The sequence below is a fragment of the Rhinoderma darwinii genome, chromosome 10 (assembly GCF_050947455.1).
Source record: "Rhinoderma darwinii isolate aRhiDar2 chromosome 10, aRhiDar2.hap1, whole genome shotgun sequence".
Lineage (NCBI taxonomy): Eukaryota > Metazoa > Chordata > Amphibia > Anura > Rhinodermatidae > Rhinoderma > Rhinoderma darwinii.
Genome location: NC_134696.1, coordinates 72,951,072 through 72,963,961, shown reverse-complemented (window position 1 = coordinate 72,963,961; position 12,890 = coordinate 72,951,072). Strand labels below are relative to the sequence as shown.

General features: G+C 41.4%; 1 protein-coding gene across 1 annotated transcript in view; it reads right to left on the bottom strand.

The window, feature by feature from the left end:
- ATG12 (autophagy related 12) overlaps nt 1-12,890 on the bottom strand; it is a 98,628-nt gene that overhangs the window by 72,922 nt on the left and 12,816 nt on the right. Inside the window, exon 2 of the mRNA XM_075838902.1 lies at nt 10,316-10,452. Within this exon, the coding sequence (XP_075695017.1) occupies nt 10,316-10,452 (137 nt within the window). The remainder of the gene's footprint in view (nt 1-10,315; nt 10,453-12,890) is intronic.

The following is a 12,890-nucleotide window of genomic DNA, read 5'->3' as shown; positions in this document are numbered from 1 at the left end:
GGGAGAAGTGTATGACGCTGATTGGTCAGCGTCATACACTTCTCTCCACAACGCCCACTTGGTCAAAAGTAAAACAGGCCCAATTGGGCATTAAGAAACTCATTAGCAAAAAGCTAAAATAGGTCGTAACTCCTTCAGAAATTATAGTTTTTCTAAATAAAAAAAACTCTGCTGAGCCTCTTTAAGGGGGTTATACACTGGACGATTATCGGGCAGACGAGCGTTCTAGGAACGCTCGTTGCCGCTAATTGCCTAGTGTAAACATGGAAACGATCAGTATCTGCTGGTCGTATCGTTTTTAAAAAAGTTAAATATTATCATTGTCGGTAGCATATCTCCCTGTAAACAGGGAGACGCGCTGCCGACATGATAATAATGTATGGGGACGATCGATCGGAGTATCGACCACTTGTCCCGATCCATAGCTCCGTGTGATGGGAGCAAATGAGCGAGGATCAACGATGTCTCGTTGATCGGCGCTCACTGCACTGGACACTTATCGGCCGGTGTAAAAGGGCCTCTAGGCTGGATTTTACAAACAGACAAACCCCTCCACCTTTTTTATCTTTCTAATCTCTTCTAAATACTGCCCTCCACTTTTGTTACCCAGTCGTGGCTTTCATCCAGCCAGGTTTCTGTTATGCCCACTACATCATAATCCATGTCGATCATTAGAATCTTCAACTCGTCCATTTTACTTGCAGGACTTCTTGCATTCGCCAGCATACATTTTACCTTACCGACACCTTTAATATTCTTAGGTCCGTTTTTATTCACAGCATATTACGGATCGAAGACAGATTGGGTGGGGCTGAGGAAGATCTCATAGTTCCCTAAAATAATTTTTAAAGGACCTTCCATCTCCCACTGACTGTCATTGGTACCGATGTGTACTATGACCTCCGGATCTTCCCCAGCCTCACCTAATCTGTCTATTCGATCCGTAATATGCCTGTGAAAGTGATTAAAATAATGTTTCAATTAATTCATTTTGTGCAGCCGCCATCTTGCCTGGAGTCTTCATCTTGTTTCTTTTGTAATGAAGAAAGCTATTACTCCTTTAAGACAGGTTTTCGTGTTTCTAAGTTGAGAGATCTTTGCCCTTCGTTCCCATACAAGGCTTGGAAAGAAGGAACAGGTAGTGAGATGGGAGGAGGGCAAATATGCATGTGAGAATACCTCCCCCATCTTACAGGAATATTCTTGCCGAGAGATAAGACACCTGCAAACCTTGATGTGTGAAGAATTATAATAAGGTATCTGGAATGTATGGTGTGTCTGTAATTGGCTGAATTTGAAATATTGTCACATTGCCTCCGATTGGTTAACTTCAAGCCTAAACCCCTTGTGAAAGATATTATTGTAATGGAGTTTGGCAATAAACCCGCAGAGAAGGATTTTGAGAACACAAAGCATGGTCTCGTGTCATCTTTTCTCTCAGAGATATGTATATCGATCACCTATGATTTGGATCTGGAGGGCGGGTATCGGTTGACATACCCATTACAAATTTCAGTCTAATATATTTTGCCCCATGATTGCGTTAACAATGCTGAACCTGAGCACCCGGCAGACAACACACTGTTAGGCATTCACAGTCGCGGCGACAGATAACCCGGTCTGTCCGCCTAATAATAGAATCCTCTGCCACCAGCATCTGTCTGACCTTTGCTGCACTCCTACTTCCATCCTTCCTGGCTGCTATGAGAAATGCCCTGCTGTAGTGATGCTGGCCCCGGGCTTGCATCCCGAATATCAGCCAAACAGGCATATTTACTAGGTTGTCCAGTTCAAGATTAGCCTACCTGCCACTTTTTCCCCTACTCCTTCCTCTAACTGTTACCCAGCTACTTATCTGAGGATCCTGAGCTTGCCCACCTCGATCCAATTCCATCTCATTGGCCCCAGCAAGTTCTTGCTCAGTGGCTCTAATCTCCTCTCCAGGTTTGTAATGCTCCTAAGTGTTGCCAGCTACATATTTAGATCCAGTACCTGGGCTTCCAAATACACAACATGCATGCATCTTTTGCTGAGATATTCACCCTCAAACGGATGTTCAAGGCATGCATACATTGCACAAGACACACACCTGGTAGCATTGTCCATAGAGCACATTCTTAAATGGGGATAAACAGTATAGCAAGACAACTTAAAAACTTTTGTAATACAGAATACACAACAATGCACAACGACAATGTATCAAACCTTATTTTCCTATAACCCTTAACCCCTTCCCCCTGCTTGCATTCTGGGCCCTAATGACCAAGCAATTGTTAGAGTTTTTCCATTGTCACATTCGAAGAGCTATAACTTTTTTATTCTTGCGTCGACCTAGCTGTATAAGGTCTTGTTTTTCGCGGGACAAGTTGTATTTTTTAATAGCACCATTTTGGGGTACATATTATTGATTGATTAACTTTTTATGGGGGGGGGGGCTGAAATTTTGCCACTCTTTTTTGCGTCCTAAATCTACGCCGTTTACCGTGTGGTATAAATAACACAATAACTTTATTCAACGGGTTGTTACGATTGCAACGATACCAAATTTGTATAGATTTTTTATGTTTTACTACTTTTACACAGTAAAAACACTTTTTTTTTTTTTTTTAATTGTTTGTTTTTGTCTCCATATGTGAAGAGCCATAACTTTTTATTGTTCTGCCGATGCAGTTGTATGAGGGCTTTTTTTTTTTGCGGGACGACTTGTCGTTTTTATTGGTACCATTTTGGAGTGGATGCGACTTTTTGATCACTTTTTATCACATTTTTTTTAAGTCAGGATTCATAGAAAATAGCAATTTTTCCATTGTTTTTTTATCTAATTTTTTACGGTATTCACCGTGCGGGTTAAATAATGTAATAGCTTTATAGTTGGGGTCGTTATGGACGTAGCAATACCAAATATGTGTAACTTTTTTGCTTTATTTTGTTTTTTAACAGTAAAGCATTTAAGGGGAAAAATGGGTTTTTTTTCCACATTTTTTTTATTAACTTTATTAAACTTTTTTTTTTACTAGTCCTACTAGGAGACTTTAATATGCGATCATCCGATCGCTTTTATAATACACTGCAATACTTCTGTATTGCAGTGTATTACTGCCTGTCCGTTTAAAACGGACAGGCATCCACTGGGCAAATGCCTCTGGCATGACCTAGCAGGCATTTACTACAGGCAGACCTGGGGGCCTTTATTAAGCCCGGCTGCCATCGGAGACACAGACACTCGGCGATCTTATCACCGGGTGTCAGTGGGATGAGAAGGAGCTCCCTCCCTCTCTCCAAAACCACTCAGATGCGGCGCTCGCATAAACGGGTGAGATCGATACTAATATTGACCTCACCTGTTCGAGCAGGGGTGCCCCCTGCGCTCAGCTACCTCTGGTAGCTGAGAGCAGGGACATTTAACTGCTCCCTGCTCTGTTTATTTATTCCGATGCAGCATCGTGAAAAGGCTACTGCATCGTAATAAAGACCACTAATGACTGCCGTGAAAATTGCTTTGTCATTAAGGCCTAATATAGGCTGGTCACTAAGGGTTGAAAACCCAATAAAAACTAGGGACAAAAAAAAAATTAATCGTCAATGCAACTTCCTTTTTTGCCATTGTGTGGGACAGTTTTATCCAGTCCTGTTAGGCTTGCCCTTATATTTTTTCCACTTATCCTGGTGCTGTTTATCTCTCTAATTTTATTTTTAAAAAATCATCCCTTTTAAACCAAGACTATAAGCTCCTAACAAAGATTTTGGCCGACCGCCTCCAAACCATGCTTGGATTGATCATTGCCCAAACCCAGCTAGGTTTCTTGAGTAATAGACATTCCACTAAAAGTATCCGTCAGGCTGTAGAAGCCACGGTGTCTGCACTAGACCCCCTCCTCCCCAGTGACCATGCTGCTGGGACTTGACGCGGAAAAGGCGTTTGACTCTTTATCATGGCCATTTCTCACAGCGGTGTTACAGTCCCGGGCCTTCGGGGACCGCTTTCTAACATTCCTTTCACGCTCGCAGGCCTGTTCTGCCACATCTCTTACCATCAATGGGCTTAACTCACCTCCTATCTCAATTTGCAGGGGTACGCGTCAGGGATGCCCACTCTCACCGTTACTTTTTAATTTGTCCCTAGATCCAATTCTTCAAAAAATACAATATTTGAAGCAGCACAAATCCCGATATCAGGAGCGGTGTCACGCTGTAAAATCAGACAAACCCAGTCTGACGTAATGTAATCTTCAGAAAAAGCGTGGTGAACAGCAGCACACGTCTCCCAAGTTTCAATCAACATGTTCTTTTATTGGTCAAACATCCAGTAAAAAAATGGCAACGTTTCGACCAGTGACAGGTGGAGGGTCTTTCTCAAGCCTAGGCTTTCCGTAACTCCCATAGTAGTGAATGGCAGGTACAAAAGCAGCGTAGAATGCTACAATGTTTCTGTAACTATTATTCAGTTACATAGTTTGTACGGGTGAAAAAAGACACATGTCCATCAAGTTTAACCACGGGATGGGAAAGGGGAGGTAAAAAATTTCTACACATAGGAGCTAATATTTTTTAGTTCTAGGAAATTATCTAAGCCTTTTTTAAAGCCATCTACTGTCCCTGCTGTGACCAGCTCCTGCGGTAGGCTATTCCATAGATTCATAGTTCTCACAGTAAAGAATGCTTGTCGCCTCCGCAGGTTGAACCTTTCTTTTTCAAGACGGAGGGAGTGCCCCCTTGTTTTTTGAGGGAGTTTTACATGGAACAGGATTTCACCATATTTTTTGTATGTGCCATTAATATATTTATATAAGTTAATCATGACCCCCTTTAGTCGTCTTTTTTCAAGGCTAAATAGGTTTCATTCTTTTAACCCTTTCAAGACCTAGCTCATTTTGGCCTTCAGGACCAGCCCCATTTTTTCAAATCTGACATGTGTCAATTTATGCAGTGATAACTCTGGAATGCTTTTGCCTATCCAAGCGATTCTGAGATTGTTTTCTCGTGACATATTGTACTTTATTTGAAGAAGTATTTGGCACACAAAATGTAGTTTTTAAATTCTTCAGGTTTATTGTATTTTGGCGCCAAAACAAGCGGTTAGCCGCCATACAGACAGTAGCGCCGAGCACCTGGATACGCCAGGAACCAGTGGAAGTAAGTGCCTAATGAAGGTCTCCTGACCGAAACGTCGCACGCACTAAGCCTCTGGCATCAAATACAATAAACCAGAGGAATTTAAAAACTACATTTTGTGTGCCGAATACTTCTTCAAATACGATTGGGTTGGGACCCTATTCGTGCACCTGCCTTGGTCCAGTGCATTCTGAACCACTACCTACCATATTGTACTTGTATTGTGCCTGTGAAAGTGAAAATCTACTTTTTTTCTGAAAAAAATATATAAAAAAAATAATATTTGCAAGGTAGAATAGAAAGCACCCCAAAACTTGTAAAGCTACTTCTCCCGATTACAGCAATACCCCATATGTGGTACTAAACTGCTGTTTGGACCCAAGGCAGAGCTCAGAAGGGAAGGAGCGCCATTTGGATTTTGAAGCGCAGATTGTGCTGGATTGGTTTTCAGTGCCTTGTCGTATTTGCAACGCCCTGGAGGGAGCAAAACGGTGGAAACCCCCCAAAAGTGAACCCATTTAATAGACTACACCCCTCAAGGAATTTTTCTAGGGGTATAGTTAGCATTTTGACCCCACAGTTTTTTTGCTGAATTTAGTGGAATTAGGCCGTGAAAATTAAAATCTACTTTTTTCTGAAAATACATAGAAATGTTTAATTTTTACAATGAATAAAGCAGAAAAATCACCCCAAAATTTGTAGAGCAATTTGTCCTGATTACAGCAATAAATGGTAATAAACTGCTGTTTGGACCCACGGCAAGACTCAGAAGGGAAGGAACAATATTAGGCTTTTGGAGCTCAAATTTAGCTGGAATGGTTTTCGGGTGTCATGTCGCATTTGCAAAGCCCCTGAAGTACCAAAACAGTGGAAACCTCCCAAAAGTCCCTTTAGGGGACTGGAACAAGCGATCATTAGGTCGCTGGTACAAGTACTAATGTATTGCAGTATAATATAGTTTTTACAGGCTCCTGTAACAGAGCGATCGCTGTTCCTGTCCATTAGTCCCGGGTGTCAGCTGTAATACACAGCAGACACCTGCAGAATATGGAGCGGGCGCAGCGCATGAGCCCGCTCCATATATAACCCCCCGAACCACGACATGCTATTAAGTCGTGGTGGGCAAAGGTGTTAATGCGCAGCGGATGGTGCAAAGTGAAAATTTCAATTATCCACTGATATGCCATTTCAATGCACAATATGTTGTGCCCAGTTTGTGCCACTGAAGACAAATACCTCGAACAATGTTGAGCGGGTTCTCCCGGATATAAAATATCATATATGTGGACGTAAGCTGGTGCTTGGGCACGCTGTGGGGCTCAGAAGGGAGGTAGCGCCATTTGGCTTTTGGAGCACAGAGTTTGCTTGGTAACTGTTCTGTTTGGGGTTTTGCTGGTATTTCAGTTTATGATGTGGGGGTATGTGTAAATTGGGCAGAGTACATCAGGACATAATAAGAGGGTATAATAATTTGGTAAATAAATAATAATCTGCAGATATGTGGCCGGTGTCGAAAAGATAAATGGCGCCCGACCTTTTCCGCTTTTGGACACTGCACAATTTCTGTCGCTATATTCTGAGAGCCAGAACTTTTTTTATTTTTTCTTCACCGGAGCCGTGCGAGGGCTTATTTGTTGCGGGACAAACTGTAGTTTTCATTGGTACCATTTTAGGGTACATGTGATTTTTTTATCATTTTTTATTAGATTTTTTTTGGCAACAAAGTGACAAAAAAACAAATTCTGACAATGTTTTTTGTCTTTTTTTTTTTTACACTTTTCACCGTGCGCTATAAATGACATTTTACTTTATTCTGCGGATCTATACGATTACGGCGATACCAGATGTATGTAGTTTTTTTATGTTTTGTGGCGTTTGCGCAATAAAATCACTTTTCGATAAAATTATTTCTTTTTTGTGTCACCATATTCTGAGAGCCATAGCTTTTGTATTTTTCAGTCAAAAAAGCTGTGTAAGGGCTTGTTTTTTTGCGGGATGGGTTGTAGTTTTTATTGGTACTATTTAGGGGTACATGCGACTTTTTGATCACTTTTTATTCTAGATTTTTGGAGGGGTGATGACCAAAAAAAATAGTGATTCTGACATTGTTTTTTAATAAAAAAATTTTGCGCTGTTCACAGTGCGGGAAAAATAATATTATAGTTTTATAGTTGGGGTCGTTATGAACGCCGTGATACCAAATATGTGTACTTTTTTTTTACATTTTCATTTTTTTCCTATAATAAAATAATTATTATAGGAAAAAAAAGCATTTTTTGTTTTTGTAACATATAACTTATTTTTACACTTTTATAAAACATTTTTATTACATTTTTTTTTTAACTTTTTACTTGTTTAACTTGAAGACCTGCAGCACTGATCGCTAGTGTAACGTATTATAAACGGTCAGTGTGACGCTTAGAGTCACACTGACAGGAAGCTTATGAGGACCAGCCTTCGGCTGGTTCTCATAGGCTGCTGTGCATGGTAGACCCGGGGGCTGTTGTATGGCCTCCGGTTTTGCCTTATTACTGATTGCAGCACCTGCAATCGGTCCCCGGGAAAGTTTGTTGTAGCAACAAACTTTCCAGTTCGTTGTAGTAACAAACTTTCCAGTTCGTTGCTACAACAAACTTTCCGGGAAGCGGTTAATCTTTCCTCATAACTTAGATTCTCCATGCCCCTTATTAGTTTCGTTGTTCCTCTTTGTATTTTTTCCAACTCCAGGGCATCCTTTCTATGAACTGGAGCCCAGAACTGAACTGCATATTCTAGATTCTTACCCCTTGAGGAAGCACACCGCGAAACGCGCGTTGGGGTTCTGTGCACGCCTGTCGGACTTTCCTACTAAGTACAAATGGGTAAGACTCTCCATAAGTAGAGGGGAAGGGTGGATTTACCAGTCTCTTGACTGATTGCTACTTGTTACCTAGTACTCGAATTTATCTCTGTACACCCTTATGCACTACTTGCACGATGTCAGGGTATAGTAATTAGTTCGTATTATAATGTTTACCACCCATACCTCACAATCATCTCTTGGATTGTTCAATACTCTCCCAATATGTTATAGGTAGTCTGCCATATCGTGTTCACACTGCAACTGTATTGAGTCCTCCTGTCCTTTTTGTACCTTTTAATACTTTGTATGTATGTCAATATGTGTTAATAAAGCAGTTTATTTTTACTATATGGCCTCCATGCTCCTTTTTCCCCTGCATTGTATAAATATATGTATGGGAGTTGCCTTTCCTGTTACTTAGGGAGTATGCTTTACTTTAATAGCATCTAGCCCCTTATTTGAATTGCTATAGGAGTTATTTTGTATATATAATATTCTAGATGAGGCCGCACTAATGCTTTGTAAAGTAATATTACATCCCTGTCCCGCGAGTCCATGCCTCTTTTAATACACAACAATATCTTGCTGGCCTTTGAAGCAGCTGATTGACACTGCATGCTGTTATTGAGTTTATGATTTACAAGTACACCCAGATACTTCTCAACAAGTGAATCTCCCTGTATAGCTCCCCCTAGGACATATGATGCATGCAGGTTGTTGGTACCCAGATACATAACTTTACATTTATCTACATTAAATTTCATTTGCCAAGTGGATGCCCAAACACTTAGTTTGTTTAAATCCGCTTGCAATTTACAAACATCCTCCATAGACTGAACATTACTACATAGCTTGGTGTCATCTGCAAAAATAGAAATAGTGCTATTAATCCCATTCTCTATATCATTAATAAATAAGTTGAATAATAGTGGTCCCAGCACTGAACCCTGGGGTACACCACTTATAACCGGTGACCATTCAGAGTAGGAATCATTGACCACAACTCTCTGGATACGGTCCTTGAGCCAATTCTCAATCCAATTGCAAACTATACTTTCTAAACCTATAGTCCTTTATTTACCCATTAGACGTCTATGAGGGACAGTGTCAAATGCCTTTGCAAAGTCCAAAAACACTATATCCACAGCGGCCCCTCTGTCTAGGCTTCTGCTCACCTCTTCATAAAAACAGATCAGGTTGGTTTGACAACTTATATCCTTACTTTTAGGGAGGTTTCTGTAGTGTAGTGGTTATCAGGTTCGCCTAACGCGCAAAAGGTCCCCTGTTCGAGACAGGGCAGAAACATGGAACTTATATCCTTAGTAAAACCGTGCTGGCTGTCACTTATACTACTATTTTTTATCAGATAATCCTGTCTAATAATAATGATAATCCCTCAGTAGCCCCTCAAACATTTTCCCCACGGTAGATGTGAAGCTTACTGCCTGTGTGTTATTTCTCCTCTGTCGATATATATCGGTATGAAATATCCTGATTAGGATGCTGGATAAAGTTCCTGGCATGAGTGTCTGTTGGAACACTCGTCTAAATTTCTAATATATTTTAACCCCTTAAAGACGCAGCCTAGTTATGGTGTAGCAGGCCGCCGATGGCAGCTTAACCCCTAAAAAGCTGCGTTCCCTATTGAACGCGGCTTTTAAGGGGTTAATCAGCGAGGACACAGCGATCGGTCCCCGCTGTAGGAGCTGCGGCAGCTGCTGTATGAGACAGCAGCTGTCACAGCTCCTGTATGTGTCGGGAGGACGGCCGAGACGTACTATTAGGTCATGGAGCGCGAAAGATGCAGCTACCATGACCTAATAGTACGTCCAGGAGCGGGAAGGGGTTAAACCATTGACTTCCACAACAGTAGGAAGGATAGACATGCATATGGGAGATGAACACATTATCCAGGTCTTGCAAGCACTCCATTTACATGTAGCAGGATTTTCGGTACAGATTCAAGAGCAAACTGTGGATTTTCAAATTTTGATGCAGATTTGCAGCCGATTTTCCATTGCAATTCAAAAGGTGAAATCCACGTCAAATGCAGCAAAAGCCACATGTGGCAGAAAAAAATCTGCAATACATCTGAGCTCACCCGGAGAGCATGTTACGGTCAAGGATAGCCTCGTCATTCTTAGCGCCGTTTTTTTAGTTTTTTTGTTTTTTTTTCACCCAATGAAACGGATAATATAACCATCAACTATTAGCTAATAGGACAAATATAAAATATCAACAATCAATATAAGTAAACGTGACAGTTGTGGCCATGCCAGGGAGGCTGTGCGGTTGTTATTTGTGGATCTTATGTATAGATATATGCAAGTGATATCATTCTAGGAATCTAAAAATACCTACCATCTGTTCTGATGCCTCCAGCTTGAGGTACTTTTTGATAAAGTCCATAAGACCTCGCACTGTTCGAGTCTTCTCTATCGTCCACTTCTTATTTTTCATTATTGGTGTATCTCCAACAGCCTTCAGCAGGACATCAACTGGAATATACAAAAAAAATAATAATTATATGGCTGATCACTGGCCCACGTAAAAGGGCTTTTAAACTGGCAGAGAACTGTGAGAGTTGTCAGAGTAAGAGGAAATCTCTATAACACCCCAGCAGCCACAGAAGAGATATAAGAATTAGGGATTACCACTAGCTGTACCCTAAACTGAATCTCAACTTTTTAGGTGTGTGAGAAACACACTTTTAAATTATTTTTTTTTACACCGGTAAAAGGAGCATAAGGGTTTATGCACACATCTTCTCCAATCCATAGTACGACAGCCTAAGGGCCCATACTGTACCACGGTGTGCCTCAGATATTAATAGAGGCGCAAACATTTCTTTTTAGTCTCACTGATTCCCTATGAAACCAACCAATAGTGCTTCATGTATTACAGAGGTAATCTCCCTGACAATATTTTCTGCAGCAAAATATATGCAGTGGAACCTCAAAACAGATGCAGGTAAACCAGTAACAGGAATCTGCAGCTAACAGGGATTTTTGCTGCACATATTCTGCAGAAACACAATGTAGCCGCGTATATCATTGCAGATTTTCCACAATGGTTTTACTTGCTATTTACCTGCAGGTGACTTTACGTGCACCTGCAGATTTCCAGCTGTTTTTGAAGCGTTATCGCTTGCATATTTTAGTGCCGAATTTATGCTCCCTTTTCAAGTCTATCGCCCAGCCATGCAGCATCTCCGCTCCGGATATGCAGCACAAATGGACATGCTGCGGATTTGACAGCCGCAGTGTAGAATCCTCCCCCCCCCCACTACATTTCTGCATTTTTTTTCCTGCAGAATGTGGCGAGATTTCTGCAAATCTCATCCACTTTGTTGCTACAGTAAGGCTGGGTTCACACACCCTATTTACGGACGTAATTCGGGCGTTTTAACCTCAAATTACGTCCGAAAATACGGCTCCAATGCGCCGGCAAACATTTGCCCATTCATTTGAATGGACTTTACGATGTTCTGTGCCGACGGTCATTTTTTTTACGAGCCGCTGTCAAAAGACGGCGCGTAAAAAAGACGCCCGCCTCAAAGAAGTGCCTGTCACTTCATGTGACGTAATTGGAGCCGTTTTCCATTGACTCCATATAAAAACAGCTCCAATTACGTCCGTAATGGACGCTGCGAAAAACGCCTGCACTTGACTTTACGTCTGAAATTCCGGAGCGGTTTTCTCCTGAAAACACCTCCGTAATTTCAGGCGTATCGGACGTGTACATGTAAACATACCCTAAATGCTGTGGAAGATCCACACAGAATACCATTGCGGAAATTCCACAGCCTATCCTACCTGTGGAAACATATCCAAAGGGTGCCTACAGGTATGCAATAAGGTAGGGCCACTCTTGTGCCCTAAAAATTTACAGGTTTTAAAGGGAATGTGGTGCAAACATTTTTTTCTATTGAGTTACTTATTTTTAATATATTTTCTTGTGTATTTTTTTTTTCCAGAAGGTAGGAAACATTAAAAAATAAATAACAATGACATGTTTTCCTATGTTGGCCACCAGAGGGAGCACTTCTCATAATTACAGAAAGGTGAATCAGGCAAAACAACCTGACTCCCGTTTGCTGTAAATGTGGGAGAGAGACTCATTCCCTTCCTATTTTTGGCTTAAAGCCAGGAAGAGGAGTCTTCAAATTGCCTACCACTGTGCAGCCCCATTTTGTGAGTGACTGTACAATGGTAAGACGTGCCGATTACGGCAGCAGCAGCTACAGGACACACAAAAAGGATAAGAACGATGAAAGTCAAGAGGGAGACCCTGTGATGGATGACTTTTCAGTTGACAGGTAGCAGGAGTTACATAATGAGGAATTATTGTTTCCTGTCTTGTAACTCTGCTACCGGTCAATGGAAAAATCCTCCACCAGAGTGAACAAGGTCTCCCCGTGGTGGAGTACCAAAAAGAAACACCTGGGAATTAGACATGGTGGATGATGTTTCAATAGCAATGTTACATGAACGGGAATTATTTTTCATTGACCTCCAGTTTCTATTGCAGCGCAGGTGAGAAAAATAGAATTAGACTTACTCATACCTCCCAACTTTTGAATTCGGAAAAGAGGGACATTTTAAGCCACGCCCCCTAACCACGCCCAATATTCCGCATAAACACATCAAATCGCGGCCAGATCCTTCTGCAAATAACGTGCGCACATTCTCACTGCGGATCTCTAGACTGTCTGGATATCAGATATTATGGATCCGGTTATATCGTCTTTATGTTACTTTTCCTATCTTGGGTATAACATTTGCTCATCACGGCGGCAGCAGCTGCAGGGCAAACCAACAGGCTGAGAACAATGAACGTCAAGAGGGAGACCCTGTGGTGGATGACTTTTCAATTGACAGGTAGCAGTGTTACATGATGGGGATTTTTTTTTCCAGTTGTGTAACTCTGCTACCGG